Here is a 13,493-nt window from a genome sequence, read left to right as displayed (position 1 = left end):
GGGCAGTATAACTACCCCACAAGTGACCCCATTTTGGAAAGAAGAGACCCCAAGGTATTCGCTGATGGGCATAGTGAGTTCATGGAACTTTTTATTTTTTGTCACAAGTTAGTGGAATATGAGACTTTGTATGAAAAAAAAAAAATCAGCATTTTCCACTAACTTGTGACAAAAAATAAAAAATTCTAGGAACTCGCCATGCCCCTCACGGAATACCTTGGGGTGTCTTCTTTCAAAAATGGGGTCACTTGTGGGGTAGTTATACTGCCCTGGCATTTTCCAGGGGCCCTAATGTGTGGTAAGTAGGTAAATGACCTGTGAAATCCTAAAGGTGCTCTTTGGAATATGGGCCCCTTTGCCCACCTAGGCTGCAAAAAAGTGTCACACATGTGGTATCGCCGTATTCAGGAGAAGTTGGGGAATGTGTTTTGGGGTGTCATTTTACATATACCCATGCTGGGTGAGAGAAATATCTTGGCAAAAGACAACTTTTCCCATTTTTTTATACAAAGTTGGCATTTGACCAAGACATTTGGATACCAGACTTCTTCTCACGCTTTGGGGCCCCTAGAATGCCAGGGCAGTATAAATACCCCACATGTGACCCCATTTTGGAAAGAAGACACCCCAAGGTATTCAATGAGGGGCATGGCGAGTTCATAGAAATTTTTTTTTTTTGGCACAAGTTAGCGGAAATTGATATTTTTAATTTTTTTCTCACAAAGTCTCCCGTTCCGCTAACTTGGGACAAAAATTTCAATCTTTCATGGACTCAATATGCCCCTCACGGAATACCTGGGGGTGTCTTCTTTCCGAAATGGGGTCACATGTGGGGTATTTATACTGCCCTGGCATTCTAGGGGCCCTAAAGCGTGAGAAGAAGTCTGGAATATAAATGTCTAAAAAATTTTACACATTTGGATTCCGTGAGGGGTATGGTGAGTTCATGTGAGATTTTATTTTTTGACACAAGTTAGTGGAATATGAGACTTTGTAAGAAAAAAAAAATAAAATTCCGCTAACTTGGGCAAAAAAATATCTGAATGGAGCCTTACAGAGGGGTGATCAATGACAGGGGGGTTGATCAATGACAGGGGGGTTGATCAATGACAGGGGGGTGATCAGGGAGTCTATATGGGGTGATCACCACAGTCATTGATCACGCCCCTGTAAGGCTTCATTCAGACGTCCGGATGCGTTTTGCGGATCCGATCCATCTATCAGTGGATCCGTAAAAATCATGCGGACGTCTGAATGGAGCTTTACAGGGGGGTAATCAATGACAGGGGGGTAATCAATGACAGGGGGGTGATCAGGGAGTCTATATGGGGTGATCACCACAGTCATTGATCACGCCCCTGTAAGGCTTCATTCAGACGTCCGGATGCGTTTTGCGGATCCGATCCATCTATCAGTGCATCCGTAAAAATCATGCGGACATCTGAATGGAGCTTTACAGGGGGGTAATCAATGACAGGGGGGTGATCAGGGAGTCTATATGGGGTGATCACCACAGTCATTGATCATGCCCCTGTAAGGCTTCATTCAGACGTCCGGATGCGTTTTGCGGATCGGATCCATCTATCAGTGCATCCGTAAAAATCATGCGGACATCTGAATGGAGCTTTACAGGGGGGTGATCAGGGAGTCTATATGGGGTGATCACCACAGTCATTGATCATGCCCCTGTAAGGCTTCATTCAGACGTCCGGATGCGTTTTGCGGATCGGATCCATCTATCAGTGCATCCGTAAAAATCATGCGGACATCTGAATGGAGCTTTACAGGGGGGTGATCAGGGAGTCTATATGGGGTGATCACCACAGTCATTGATCATGCCCCTGTAAGGCTTCATTCAGACGTCCGGATGCGTTTTGCGGATCGGATCCATCTATCAGTGCATCCGTAAAAATCATGCGGACATCTGAATGGAGCTTTACAGGGGGGTGATCAGGGAGTCTATATGGGGTGATCACCACAGTCATTGATCACGCCCCTGTAAGGCTTCATTCAGACGTCCGGATGCGTTTTGCGGATCCGATCCATCTATCAGTGGATCCGTAAAAATCATGCAGACGTCTGAATGGAGCTTTACAGGGGGTTGATCAATGACAGGGGTGTAATCAATGACAGGGGGGGTGATCAGGGAGTCTATATGGGGTGATAACCACAGTCATTGATCACGCCCCTGTAAGGCTTCATTCAGACGTCCGGATGCGTTTTGCGGATCCGATCCATCTATCAGTGGATCCGTAAAAATCATGCGGACATCTGAATGGAGCTTTACAGGGGGTAATCAATGACAGGGGGGTGATCAATGACAGGGGGGTGATCAGGGAGTCTATATGGGGTGATCAGGGGTGATCAGGGGCTAATAAGGGGTTAATAAGTGACGGGGGGGGTGTAGTGTAGTGTAGTGGTGCTTGGTGGGACTTTACTGAGCTACCTGTGTCCTCTGGTGGTCGATCCAAACAAATGGGACCACCAGAGGACCAGGTAGCAGGTATATTAGACGCTGTTATCAAAACAGCGTCTAATATACCTGTTAGGGGTTAAAAAAAACACATCTCCAGCCTGCCAGCGAACGATCGCCGCTGGCAGGCTGGAGATCAACTCTCTTACCTTCCGTTCCTGTGAGCGCGCGCGCCTGTGTGCGCGCGTTCACAGGAAATCTCGGCCATCGCGAGATGACGCATATATGCGTGACTCTGCGCAGGGCTGCCACCTCCGGAACGCGATCCTGCGTTAGGCGGTCCGGAGGTGGTTAAAAATTTCACTTTTTTGGCAGATTTTCCTTTTTTTTTTTTTTTTCCAGTTACAAAGCAAGGGTTAACAGCCAAACAAAACTCATTATTTATGGCGCTTATTCTGTAGTTTACAGAAACACCCCATATGTGGTCGTAAACTGCTGTATGGGCACACGACAGGGCGCAAAAGGAAAGGAATGCCATACGGTTTTTGGAAAGCAGATTTTGCCAGACTGTTTTTTTTTTACACCATGACCCTTTTGAAGCCCCCCTGATGCACCCCTAGAGTAGAAACTCCAAAAAGTGACCCCATTTTAGAAACTACGGGATAGGGTGGAAGTTTTGTTGGTACTAGTTTAGGGTACATATGATTTTTGGTTGCTGTATATTACACTTTTTGTGAGGCAAGGTAACAAGAAATAGCTTTTTTGGCACTTTTTTTTTGTTATTTACAACATTCATCTGACAGGTTAGATCTTGTGGTATTTTTATAGAGCAGGTTGTCACGGAAGCGGCGATACCTAATATGTATACAATTTTCTTATTTATGCAAGTTTTACACAATGATTTCATTTTTGAAACAAAAAAAATCATGTTTTAGTGTCTCCATAGTCTGAGAGCCATAGTTCTTTGAGTTTTTGGGCGATTATCTTGGGTAGGGTATGATTTTCGCCGGATGAGATGACGGTTTGATTGGCGCTATTTTGGGGTGCATATGACTTTTTGATCGCTTGCTATTACACTTTTTGTGATGTAAGGTGACAAAAAATGGTTTATTTAGCACAGTTTTTATTTTTTATTTTTGCGGTGTTGATCTGAGGAATTAGGTCATGTGATATTATTATAGAGCTGGTTTATACGGACGCGGTGATACCTAATATGTATACTTTTTTTTATTTATGTAAGTTTTACACAATAATATCCTTTTTGAAACAAAAAAAATCATGTTATAGTGTTTTTTGGGCCATTGTTTCATGTAGGGGCTCATTTTTTGTGGGATGAGGTGACGGTTTGATTGGTACTATTTTGGCGTACATGCGACTTTTTTGATCACTTTTATTACCTTTTTTGGGAAGTAAGGTGGGCAAAATTTCAATTTCCTTCAATTTTTTATTTTTATGGCGTTCACTTTTCGGGGAAAGTAACATGACCGTTTTTTAGATCAGTCCTGTAGTAGTGTATTTTATTTTTTTAATTTTTATTCAGTGATAAATGTGTTTTATTTATCTTTACTTTTTTCACTTTTTTTTATTTATTTTTTGTCCCAGACCCACTTGGTTCTTGAAGATCCAGTGGGTCTGATGTCTGTATAATACAGTACAGTACGCTATATAGTGTATTGCACTGTATTTTACTTACACTTTGTCTGAACAGATCTATGCCTTTAGCACAGATCTGTTCAGCACCATGGACAGCAGGATGCCTGAGAAGGCGTCCTGTTGCCATGGGAACCTTCCCCGTCTGCCACAACTGAGCAGACAGGGAAGGGGGAGGATGGGGGCTCCCTCCCTCTGTGACACCATCCTGTCTGGGGGCTGCAAAGGCACAGCACCCCCCCGATGGGAGAGGGTGGGAGCTCCCTGACTGTTAACCTTTTCCATACAGCGATCCGTATGGACCGCGGTATGGAAAGGGTTAAACGGCTGACATCACAGCACAGATGTCAGCCGATTATACCAGAGTGTCAGCAATGTGCTGACACTCTGGTATACCCACTGGACACCGATGAATATTCAAGAGGAGGCGGGCGGGGGATCGCGATCCCGCCTGCCGCACCGCCCGCCTCCCGCACCAACCGCGACTCCCCCCCGCACCACCCGCCGGCATAAAATCATTCAGGGGTGCAGGGGGGTGAAAAAATCTTTATTTTGGGCATTTAAAAGTTTCTGAATTGACCTGCGGTTTGCTGCGATCGCTGATACGGGGGGGTCACATGACCCCCCCCCCCCGGCGTTGTGACAGGATTCCCGCTGAATAATTTCAGCGGCCATCCTGTTCCGATTAACCCCCGCCGCGCCACAATCGTGTCATGTGTCCTTAAGGACGTCATGTGTCCTTAAGGACTTGGGAAACATGCCGTACCGGTACGTCATGTGTCCTTAAGGGGTTAAAAAACAGGTGGAAATTATTGTCCTTATTTAAGGAAGGGAGGCAGCAAATATTGTACATGCTGGTTACAGTGCATTTCTCTCTGAAATTCTGAGGAAAATGGGTTGTTCCAGACATTGTCCAGAAGAACAGCGTACCTTGATTAAAAAGTTGATTGAAGAGGGGAAAACATATAAAGAAGTGCAGAAAATGATAGGCTGCTCAGCTAAAATGATCGCAAATACTTTAAAATGGCAACCAAAACCTGAAAGACGTGGAAGAAAGCGAAAAACTACCATTCAAATTGATAGAAGAATAGCCCAAATGGCAAGAACTCAGCCAACAATCAGCTCCAGGAAGATCAAAGAAGGTCTAAAATTACCTGTGAGTACTGTTACAATTAGAAGACCCATATGTGAAGCCAAGCTATCGGCAAGAAGCCCCCCGCAAAGTTCCATTATTGAAAAAACACGTGCTGAAGAAGTTACAATTTGCCAAAGAGCACATTGACTAGCCTAAAGAGACATTTTGTTGACCGATGAAAGTAAGATTGTTCTTTTTGGGTCTAGTGGCCGGAGACAGTTTGTCAGACGACCCCCAAACACTGAATTCAAGCCACACTACACTGTGAAGACAGTGAAGCATGGTGGCGCAAGCATCCTGATATGGGGATGTTTCTCATACTAGGGTGTTGGGCCTATTTATCACATACCAGGGATCATGGATCAGTTTGAATACATCAGAATACTTGAAAAGGTCATGCTGCCTAATGCTGAAGAGGAAATGCCCTTGAAATGGGTGTTCCAACAAGACAACCCCAAACACACCAGTAAACGTGCAACATCTTGGTTCCAGACCAACAAGATTGACGTTATGGAGTGGTTAGCCCAATCCCCGGATCTTAATCCAATAGAAAACTTGTGGGGTGACATAAAAGATGCAGTTTCTGAGGCAAAACCAAGAAATAGAGAAGAACTGTGGAATGTAGTCCAATCATTCTGGGTTGGAATACCTGTTCACAGGTGCCAGAAATTGGTTGACTCCATGCAACACAGATGTACAGCAGTTCTCAGAAACAGTGGTTATACAACTAAATATTAGTAAAGTGATTCAAAGGAAAGCAAATTCTTCAGTTTTCAGTTTATATAGTGAATGTTTTAGTTTGTAAAGAAGAATACAAACACTGCTATTTTTTTGAACAGTCTAATATTAAATTTTCTTCAGTTTGTTTAGAGGAACAACACAAATTTGATATATTTTTTCTTCATGTTTTGATTTGGAATAGAATGTGTAGTGTTCCCAATACATTTGTGTGTATGGAAATAAAAGATATTAGAAGGATTTAGAGCTTTTATTCACTTTGTTAAACACACTGCTATTATTTTGAACACAACTGTAGATGCCCAACGGCATAGATAGGTTTAGAGTAGGTCCAGACAGATATCATCTTGGGGCTGGTAGGTGGGCACAGAAGTGTAGTGCTTAGTCCATATATAATGTTTGCATCTATTGTATTAGTTCATTATTTTCTGTGATTTTTCTTGTATTTGAAGACACCCTGAGGTACCCCTAAAGTTGAAACCCCCCAAATGTGACCCCCATTTGGTACTTACACCCACCCAAGGAATTTTTCTAGCGTGCATTGAGCATTTTGGCCCAACAGTAATTTCATAGAATTTGGAAATACTTGGCCATTAAGATGAAAAGTTACATATTTAAAAAAATGATCACAAGGGGGAACAGGGAAATGCATTCCACAATTTAGCCATTTTCTCATGAACACCCCATATGTGGTCGTAAACTGCTGTATGGGAGCACAGCAGGGATCAGAAGGGAAGGAACACCATTTTTGGAGGGCAGATTTAACTGTGATCATTTTCAGCTGCCATGTTACATTTGAAGACACCCAGAAGTCCCCTACAGTGGAAGCCTCCAAGAAATGACCCCATTTTGGAAACTACAACGCCCAAGGAATTACATATTTTACAAGAAAATTTTTCTTTAGCCCCAAATTTTTCATTTTCACAAGAGGTAACAGGAAGTAGTGTACCCCGTAATTTGTTACCCATTTTCTCCTTAATACGACAACACCGCATATGTGGTTGTAAAGTGCTGTATACGCACACCACAGGGATCAAAAGAGAAAGAGCACCATGTGCATTTGAGGCCTAGATTGGCGATTTATACAGCACTGGCTGACAACTGGCTAGGAGGTGAAAAAACACCCCAAAAAGTGACCCCATTTTAGAAACTACACCCCTAAGAGAATTTACCAAGGGGTGTTGTGATCAAAAATCAATTAACAGCAGATGGTGCAAAGTGAAAACTGCAAGTTTTACACAGACATGCCATTTCAGTGCCCAATATGTTGTGCCCATTGCGTGTCAGTGTGAAAAGCAAGCCCTCTAATTATGCTAGGCTTTCTTTTGTAGAAACTCCCTACATGTGGCCCTAATCTTTTCCCTCAGGGCTCAAGAGTAAAACAGTATTATGTGCAATAGAGGCACATTCTAGTGACAACTATAGAGGCTCTGGGTTAAATAATAAATGGAACCCCCAAAAGTGACCCTATATCAGAAACTACACCCCTCAATGTATTTATTGAGGAGTGGAGTGAGCGTTTTGACCCCACAGGTGTTTTGCAGAAATAATGAGCTGGGGACTGTGCAAAATTAAAATTGCAAGTTTTCCACAGATATGGTGTTTCAGTGCCCAATATATTGTGCCTAGTGCGTGCCATCTGAAACACACCATGCCCTTTAAATTGTTAGGTGGGTTCTACTGGATGCTGAAATCCCATAAATGTGGTGGTAAACTCTTGTTTACGCTGCAGGGTTCAAAAGTGAAAGGCTGCCATATGGCTTTTGCAGCTCAGATTTTGATCGATTCATTTACGGGTGCCATGTTGCTATTGAACGGTCTTTGGAGTACAGCCGTTTTCTGACAAACATAAATTTATATTTCTCTCGTTGGAGCTGTGTGAAGGCTTATTTTTTTTGTGGGATGAGTTGCCATCATCATTGGTTCTATTTTGAGGTACATATGACTTTTTGGACCCTTTATATTTTGCTTTTTGGGAAGCAGAATAAATAGTTTTTGGGGTTTTGTTATTGCAGCATGCACCATTTGGAAAAAAAATGACGTTATCTTTATTCTGCTAGTCAGCACGAATACCAATTACCAAGATACCAATTTTATATACTTTTTTTATGTCTTACCACTTTTACACAAAGCATTTTTTTTATACAAAATCATGTTTTTGAACGCCATTTTCTGAGAGTCATTCTTTTTAATTTTCTACCAATCGTCTTGTTTGGGGGCTCGTTTTTTGCAGTATGAAATTATGTTTTCATTGGTACTGTTTTGGGGTACATAGTACTTTTTGATCGCCTCACATTATACTTTTTGTGAGGCAAGGTGACCAAAAATTATAATTTTTTTGCGGCATTCACCTGAGGGGTTAGATCGTGGTATATTTTTATAGGGTAGGTAATGTACAGAGCTCTGTTATTGGAGATTTCAGGCATCAGCTGTATTGCTCTGCTGCCTGCAGTGCCACTCACAGCGCTCAGTGCGCTAATGAACAATGAAATCGGCGGCTGAGCGCATTTTGTAAACCTCAAGTCGGCTTGATTAGGGTGTGCCCAGGCACACCCGGCACACCCCGTGCGCATGCCTATGCTGACAGTAAAATAGCATCCGAATCCAATCGCTGAAATTTTATTCATTTGGGGGGTGAATTTTTGTGAAATTCATGACAAACAAATTTGGTCATTACGAATCAATTCACTCATTCTTTGTGTGGGTGCAAACATGGTGACAAAAAAGTTAACTCTGACCAAAAAACAAGCTGGCAGACCAAATAGACACAATTAGCTTTGCACTGTGTAAGACAGGCTAGTAGCATTACAAATATCCTTCATATCTGGGGTTAGTATTACCAGCATAAAATGATAAAATTGTAATAAATTAAAAAGTATTAGTTATTTGAAAAATGTGTTATTCTAAATAAGAAAAAAGTGTGTTCTACATTTACAAAATTTTTCTTTATTTATAAAAAATGTAAAAAGAAAATTTATGAAAATGGTTGACTAAAAGCAAGCCTCTATTGTCCTTAAAAACAGTGCGAAAACAATTTACATATGCAAAGTTGTTAAAAAGTTAGGGCTCATGCACACAACCGTGATTGGCCCAGGAAACATGGTCTGTGTGTCGACTGCATCACTCGAACCGAATGCGGCTCCCCTAACCCAAACTGTATCATAGTAATTTATAATACAGTCAGTTTTTAATCTGATCGCTGGGCTATTGCAGTGTACTCACCTCATCATTAGGCTCCATTCACACGTCCGCAACGTGTTTTGCGGATACACGTAGCCGTGGATCCGCAAAACACGGAAGCGGCAATGTGCGTTCCGCATTTTGCGGACCGAACATTGCCGGCACTAATAGAATGTGCCTGTTCTTGTCCGCAATTGAGGACAAGAATAGGACATGTTCTATTTTTTAGCGGAACGGAAGTGCGGACCCGGAAGTGTGGATCCGCAATTCCGTGTCCGGGCAGCACATCATGCTGCCCCATAGGAATGAATGGGTCCGCAATTCCGTTCCGCAAAATGCAGAACGAAATTGCGGACATGTGAATGGAGCCTTAGTGATGAGCGGCAGGGGTCATATTCAAATTTGTGATATTTCACAAATATTTTGTAGAATATTCATCGAATATTCGCGAATTCGAATATTCGTTATATTCTACATTCTTTTTTTTTACTCGAAAATCGGCAAGGTAATGATAATATATATAATATTTATATTGCATATAGTGCTATATATTAATTATTTCGAATATTCATCATTTTTTTCCCATCTGAAGTCATGATTCCTCCCTGCTTAAGGTGTTTGTGGGCCAATGACTCATTGGCCCACAAGCAAGAAGCAGGGAGGAATCATGTGTTCAGATGGAAAAAATTACAAATATTTGATATAACGAATATATAGCACTATATTCTAAATATTCGCGAATTATCGAAGTGGCGATATTCGAGATAAAAATTTGCTTTTTGAATATTCGTGCTGAACACTAATCATCTTGTAAATACACTGCAATAGCCACACGATTAGAAATGAACTGACTGTATCATAACTTTCTATCATACAGTCATTTTTGGGTCAGGGAATAACGGTTATGTGCATGAGACCTTAAAAATACCTTGAAAAATACTGTGTATGAAGGAAGCCTAAATAAAAAAAGATTTGTGTGATTTTGAAATAAAATCAGGATTTTCAGCTCAAAAGTCAGCTTTTTTTGTTTTTTTGTTCCTGTCTCCCTGCATTGTGCAAACATAGGTTTTGTTAGCATATTGCTGGGTTCACACTTAAAAGGGTTGTGTCACATCAGCAAATAGCATTTATTATGTAGATAAAGTAAATACAAGGTACTTACTTATTAACGTATTGTTATTGTAACACCCCAGAGTGATGTTACCACTCCTACACCCTGCTACTATCTTTTATGGTCTAACATAAATGTTATCTATGTATTTCTGTACAGGTTCTCTACACTGCGCATTCCTAATCTTGTTATGCAACTGTTTTATTACATGTAATTTGCCTGGTTCACCAGCAGATGGCAGCAGAAATGGCAGAGCTATAGTACAGAGAGAATGGAACTTACCATTTCATTCTCCCCCATTTGGGCAGAAGTGGACGAGTCCTGCTTTCTGCTCGAAGGGTGGGGCAGAAGTTTCCAGGGAGTTCAAGTTCTAGTGCAAGCTAGACAGGAGGTGTGTGAGCAGGGGCACACTCAGGCGTGCCTATGCCAGCCAGAGAACCCTAAGCTCTGCTGGCCGTGAAAAAAGTTGTCTGGAAATCATATGGGCCAAAAGAATAGTTCTTCGGCCACCATAAGATAAATCAGCTGAAAATAGGTTTTACTGAGTGTCAGGAGGAGAATAACAGTAGATGGCACCCCATCCAAGGATACCAGAGCAGATCAGACATACAGAAACCAGACTTAAACATAATTTAGTGCAGCATAAAGAAGGAAAGCAAAGTTGTTATGCAAGCCTCGCAGTACAGCAGAAGAAGGGAGCAAGCAGAGTTATTAAACAAGCCTGCCAGTTTATGCTAACGCCTGCTGGGACCAAGACAAAGCTTGAAGCTTGTTTTTTATCAACGTTTACTCAAGTAAAGCTTCTGTTCAACTACATACAAGGTCTGAACTCAATCTTTCTTTCATACCCCAATTCAAACCCCCTTTTTTTTTGCCTGGGGTCCAGCAGCATCCAGGTAGGAGCACCATGACACATAAAGAAACATTTAGGCCACAATACATCACTCAGCATTCCAACAACACCTGGGACATGATAGGGGCCCTGGGGGAGGGCACGTTGCATTATTATCTGTATTGCTTCCTTTGCTGGCTGGATTCATTTTTCCATCACATTATACACTGCTTGTTTCCATGGTTACAACCACCCTGCAATCCATCAGTGATGGTCGTGCTTGCACACTACAGTAAAAGGTGCTGGCCTCTGGTGGCCAGGACCAGAGGAGTGCGCATAGGCCATCGGTTACTGTGCAGTTAATAACAACAACACAAAACCAGAGCAATTTGCTGTAAAACACATGTGGTTTTCAAAGGTGTTAATTGACTGTGTGGCATACTACACAGATGAGGACAGCATACTTCAAGATGTAAGATTGTATGCCTCTTTCACTAATTATTGGATTCTTACAGGTTTACCAGAGTTGGATCAGATATTGACTGTGCTGCTAACTACAGAAATGTTTGTTGGAGGATGCATAGCTTTTTTCCTGGACAATACCATACCAGGTAAAGTATATTAGTAAACATAGATAGTGAAGCATGACAATGTACATGACTTGTATTCATGCACAGCATAAAATTTGGTGCCATAAGAAGACTTTTAAAATGAAACAGAATCTATTTGAAGGAAAATTTCCATAGTTATAGTCTACACACAGCCTTAAAGGATAACTGTCATATTTTCATTAAAAAATCTGTTGTTACTGCTGCAGCACCATTATGCATAAAGCAATCTTTAGTTTCTTCACTTACCACTGTTTTCCTTGAGTTTTCCCCTTAGTTACGGCTGTTTTGATTCCTACATTATGAGGATCTTCTCAAGATAGCTCCTCTGCCAATTCTCTGAGGCCAAAACTGCATTCCCTCAGGCAGGTCACATACAAACTTGCTGTAGCCAGCAGCTTCCTGCCAGCCAATCAAATTGGATTACTGGGAGACACGCCTCCTCACTCTGAAGCCTAATGCAGGCATGCAGTGTGAAGGACCGCCCCTCCGTCTTCCTAGCCAGAGACAGATGAGCCCTAGCAATGGTCTTTTAAGGGAGGAGTGGAAAGGGACAGAGGACATTAATGAAAGCTGTTATTATAAGGAAATTACAGATCTTTTGACAATCACTGACAGACTAACTCAGGTATACATGCCTTGCTCTAATAAACTAGCAAAAAAATAAATAAATATGACAGTTATCCTTTAAAATGGTATTCAAGTTAGAACTAGTTATCCCCTGTACACTACATATGGTAGAAATGTTACAACTGCTGGGACCCTACTAAACCATGATAATGGAAATCCCATGTTGAGTATGTGCACTATTGCTCAATGCAAAGTCTATGGAACTGCAGAAGATAGTGCTTAAATATGCCTGGCAGTTTCTGTAGACGAATGGAGTGGCAGCTGCTCCATTCCTAAGAAGGCTTTAATGACAGGCTAAAGAAACACGTCTGTACTTTGAATCTATTAAGATATCATATACTTTGTGAATATCTCTTGCAGGTTCAGAAAAAGAGCGGGGACTGGTGCAATGGAAGCATGGAGCAAATGCCAGCAGTGACACATGCACAGATCTAAAAAGTTATGATTTTCCATGTGGGATGAAATTAGTTAAGAAAGTGAAGTGCTTCAGATGGCTACCAATATGTCCAGTTTTTAAAGGTTTCAAAGCTGCTCTTCAAAAGGATCCTGCCACAGATTTGACGAATCTGGATCCAGGAAACAATGTGCTATGTACTAAAGTATAATACCAAATGATATAAAACGCGTTTATGTTACCAGAGATAAAAGACTATCCCATAAAAGTCTTCATAACTTTTGAAATAAAGATTGCAATTTAAAGTTACTCTATGGCTTCATTAGCAAATCCAGGTGTTTATTTATTCACATCTTTATTCATTTTTTAATCTTTAGAAAATAACAACAGTACAAATAGAAGTGTAATAGAAGGCAAGGTACGAACAAAAAATAAAAAAATAAAAATTGAATAAAAAATATAGAAAACAAGGGGCGGAGCTAGCGCCTGAGCAGCATGGACGCTTGAGGCTGCAGCTCCGTTACTGAGATCACCACTGAAGCCTTTTTATCACAAGCTGGCACACCGATCAGGGTGAAAATCGGAGGTCCCAGACCCGGAGACCAAGCTGCACAGTACAGGAGGAATCCTACCACCGGAGAGATGGACAGATTTATCAAGAAAGCAGCAGTGCTGCATGTCTCCAAAGACCCCAAGATGGCGCTGACTCCAACGCACGCTCCGCGCTCAAAACACACTGAGCTGCTGGATCAAGCCACCGGTGGTGAGGAAGACTCAGACAACCTTCCGATCTCACGCTCCT

General features: G+C 41.8%; 1 protein-coding gene across 2 annotated transcripts in view; it reads left to right on the top strand.

Moving 5' to 3' along the window:
• Window positions 1–13,000, top strand: part of SLC23A1 (solute carrier family 23 member 1) — a 434,941-nt gene extending 421,941 nt beyond the window's left edge. For both annotated transcript variants that reach the window (XM_040442715.1, XM_040442724.1), the window contains exons 13-14: window positions 11,575–11,670; window positions 12,658–13,000. In XM_040442715.1, coding sequence (XP_040298649.1) covers window positions 11,575–11,670; window positions 12,658–12,902 — 341 coding nt within the window. In that variant the 3' untranslated portion in view covers window positions 12,903–13,000. The remainder of the gene's footprint in view (window positions 1–11,574; window positions 11,671–12,657) is intronic.
• The last annotated feature ends 493 nt before the right edge of the window (window positions 13,001–13,493 follow it).

Source organism: Bufo bufo, chromosome 1, assembly GCF_905171765.1.
Source record: "Bufo bufo chromosome 1, aBufBuf1.1, whole genome shotgun sequence".
Taxonomy (NCBI): Eukaryota; Metazoa; Chordata; class Amphibia; order Anura; family Bufonidae; genus Bufo; species Bufo bufo.
Note: the sequence above shows the minus strand (reverse complement) of the source record. Positions and strands in the feature narration are given on the sequence as shown.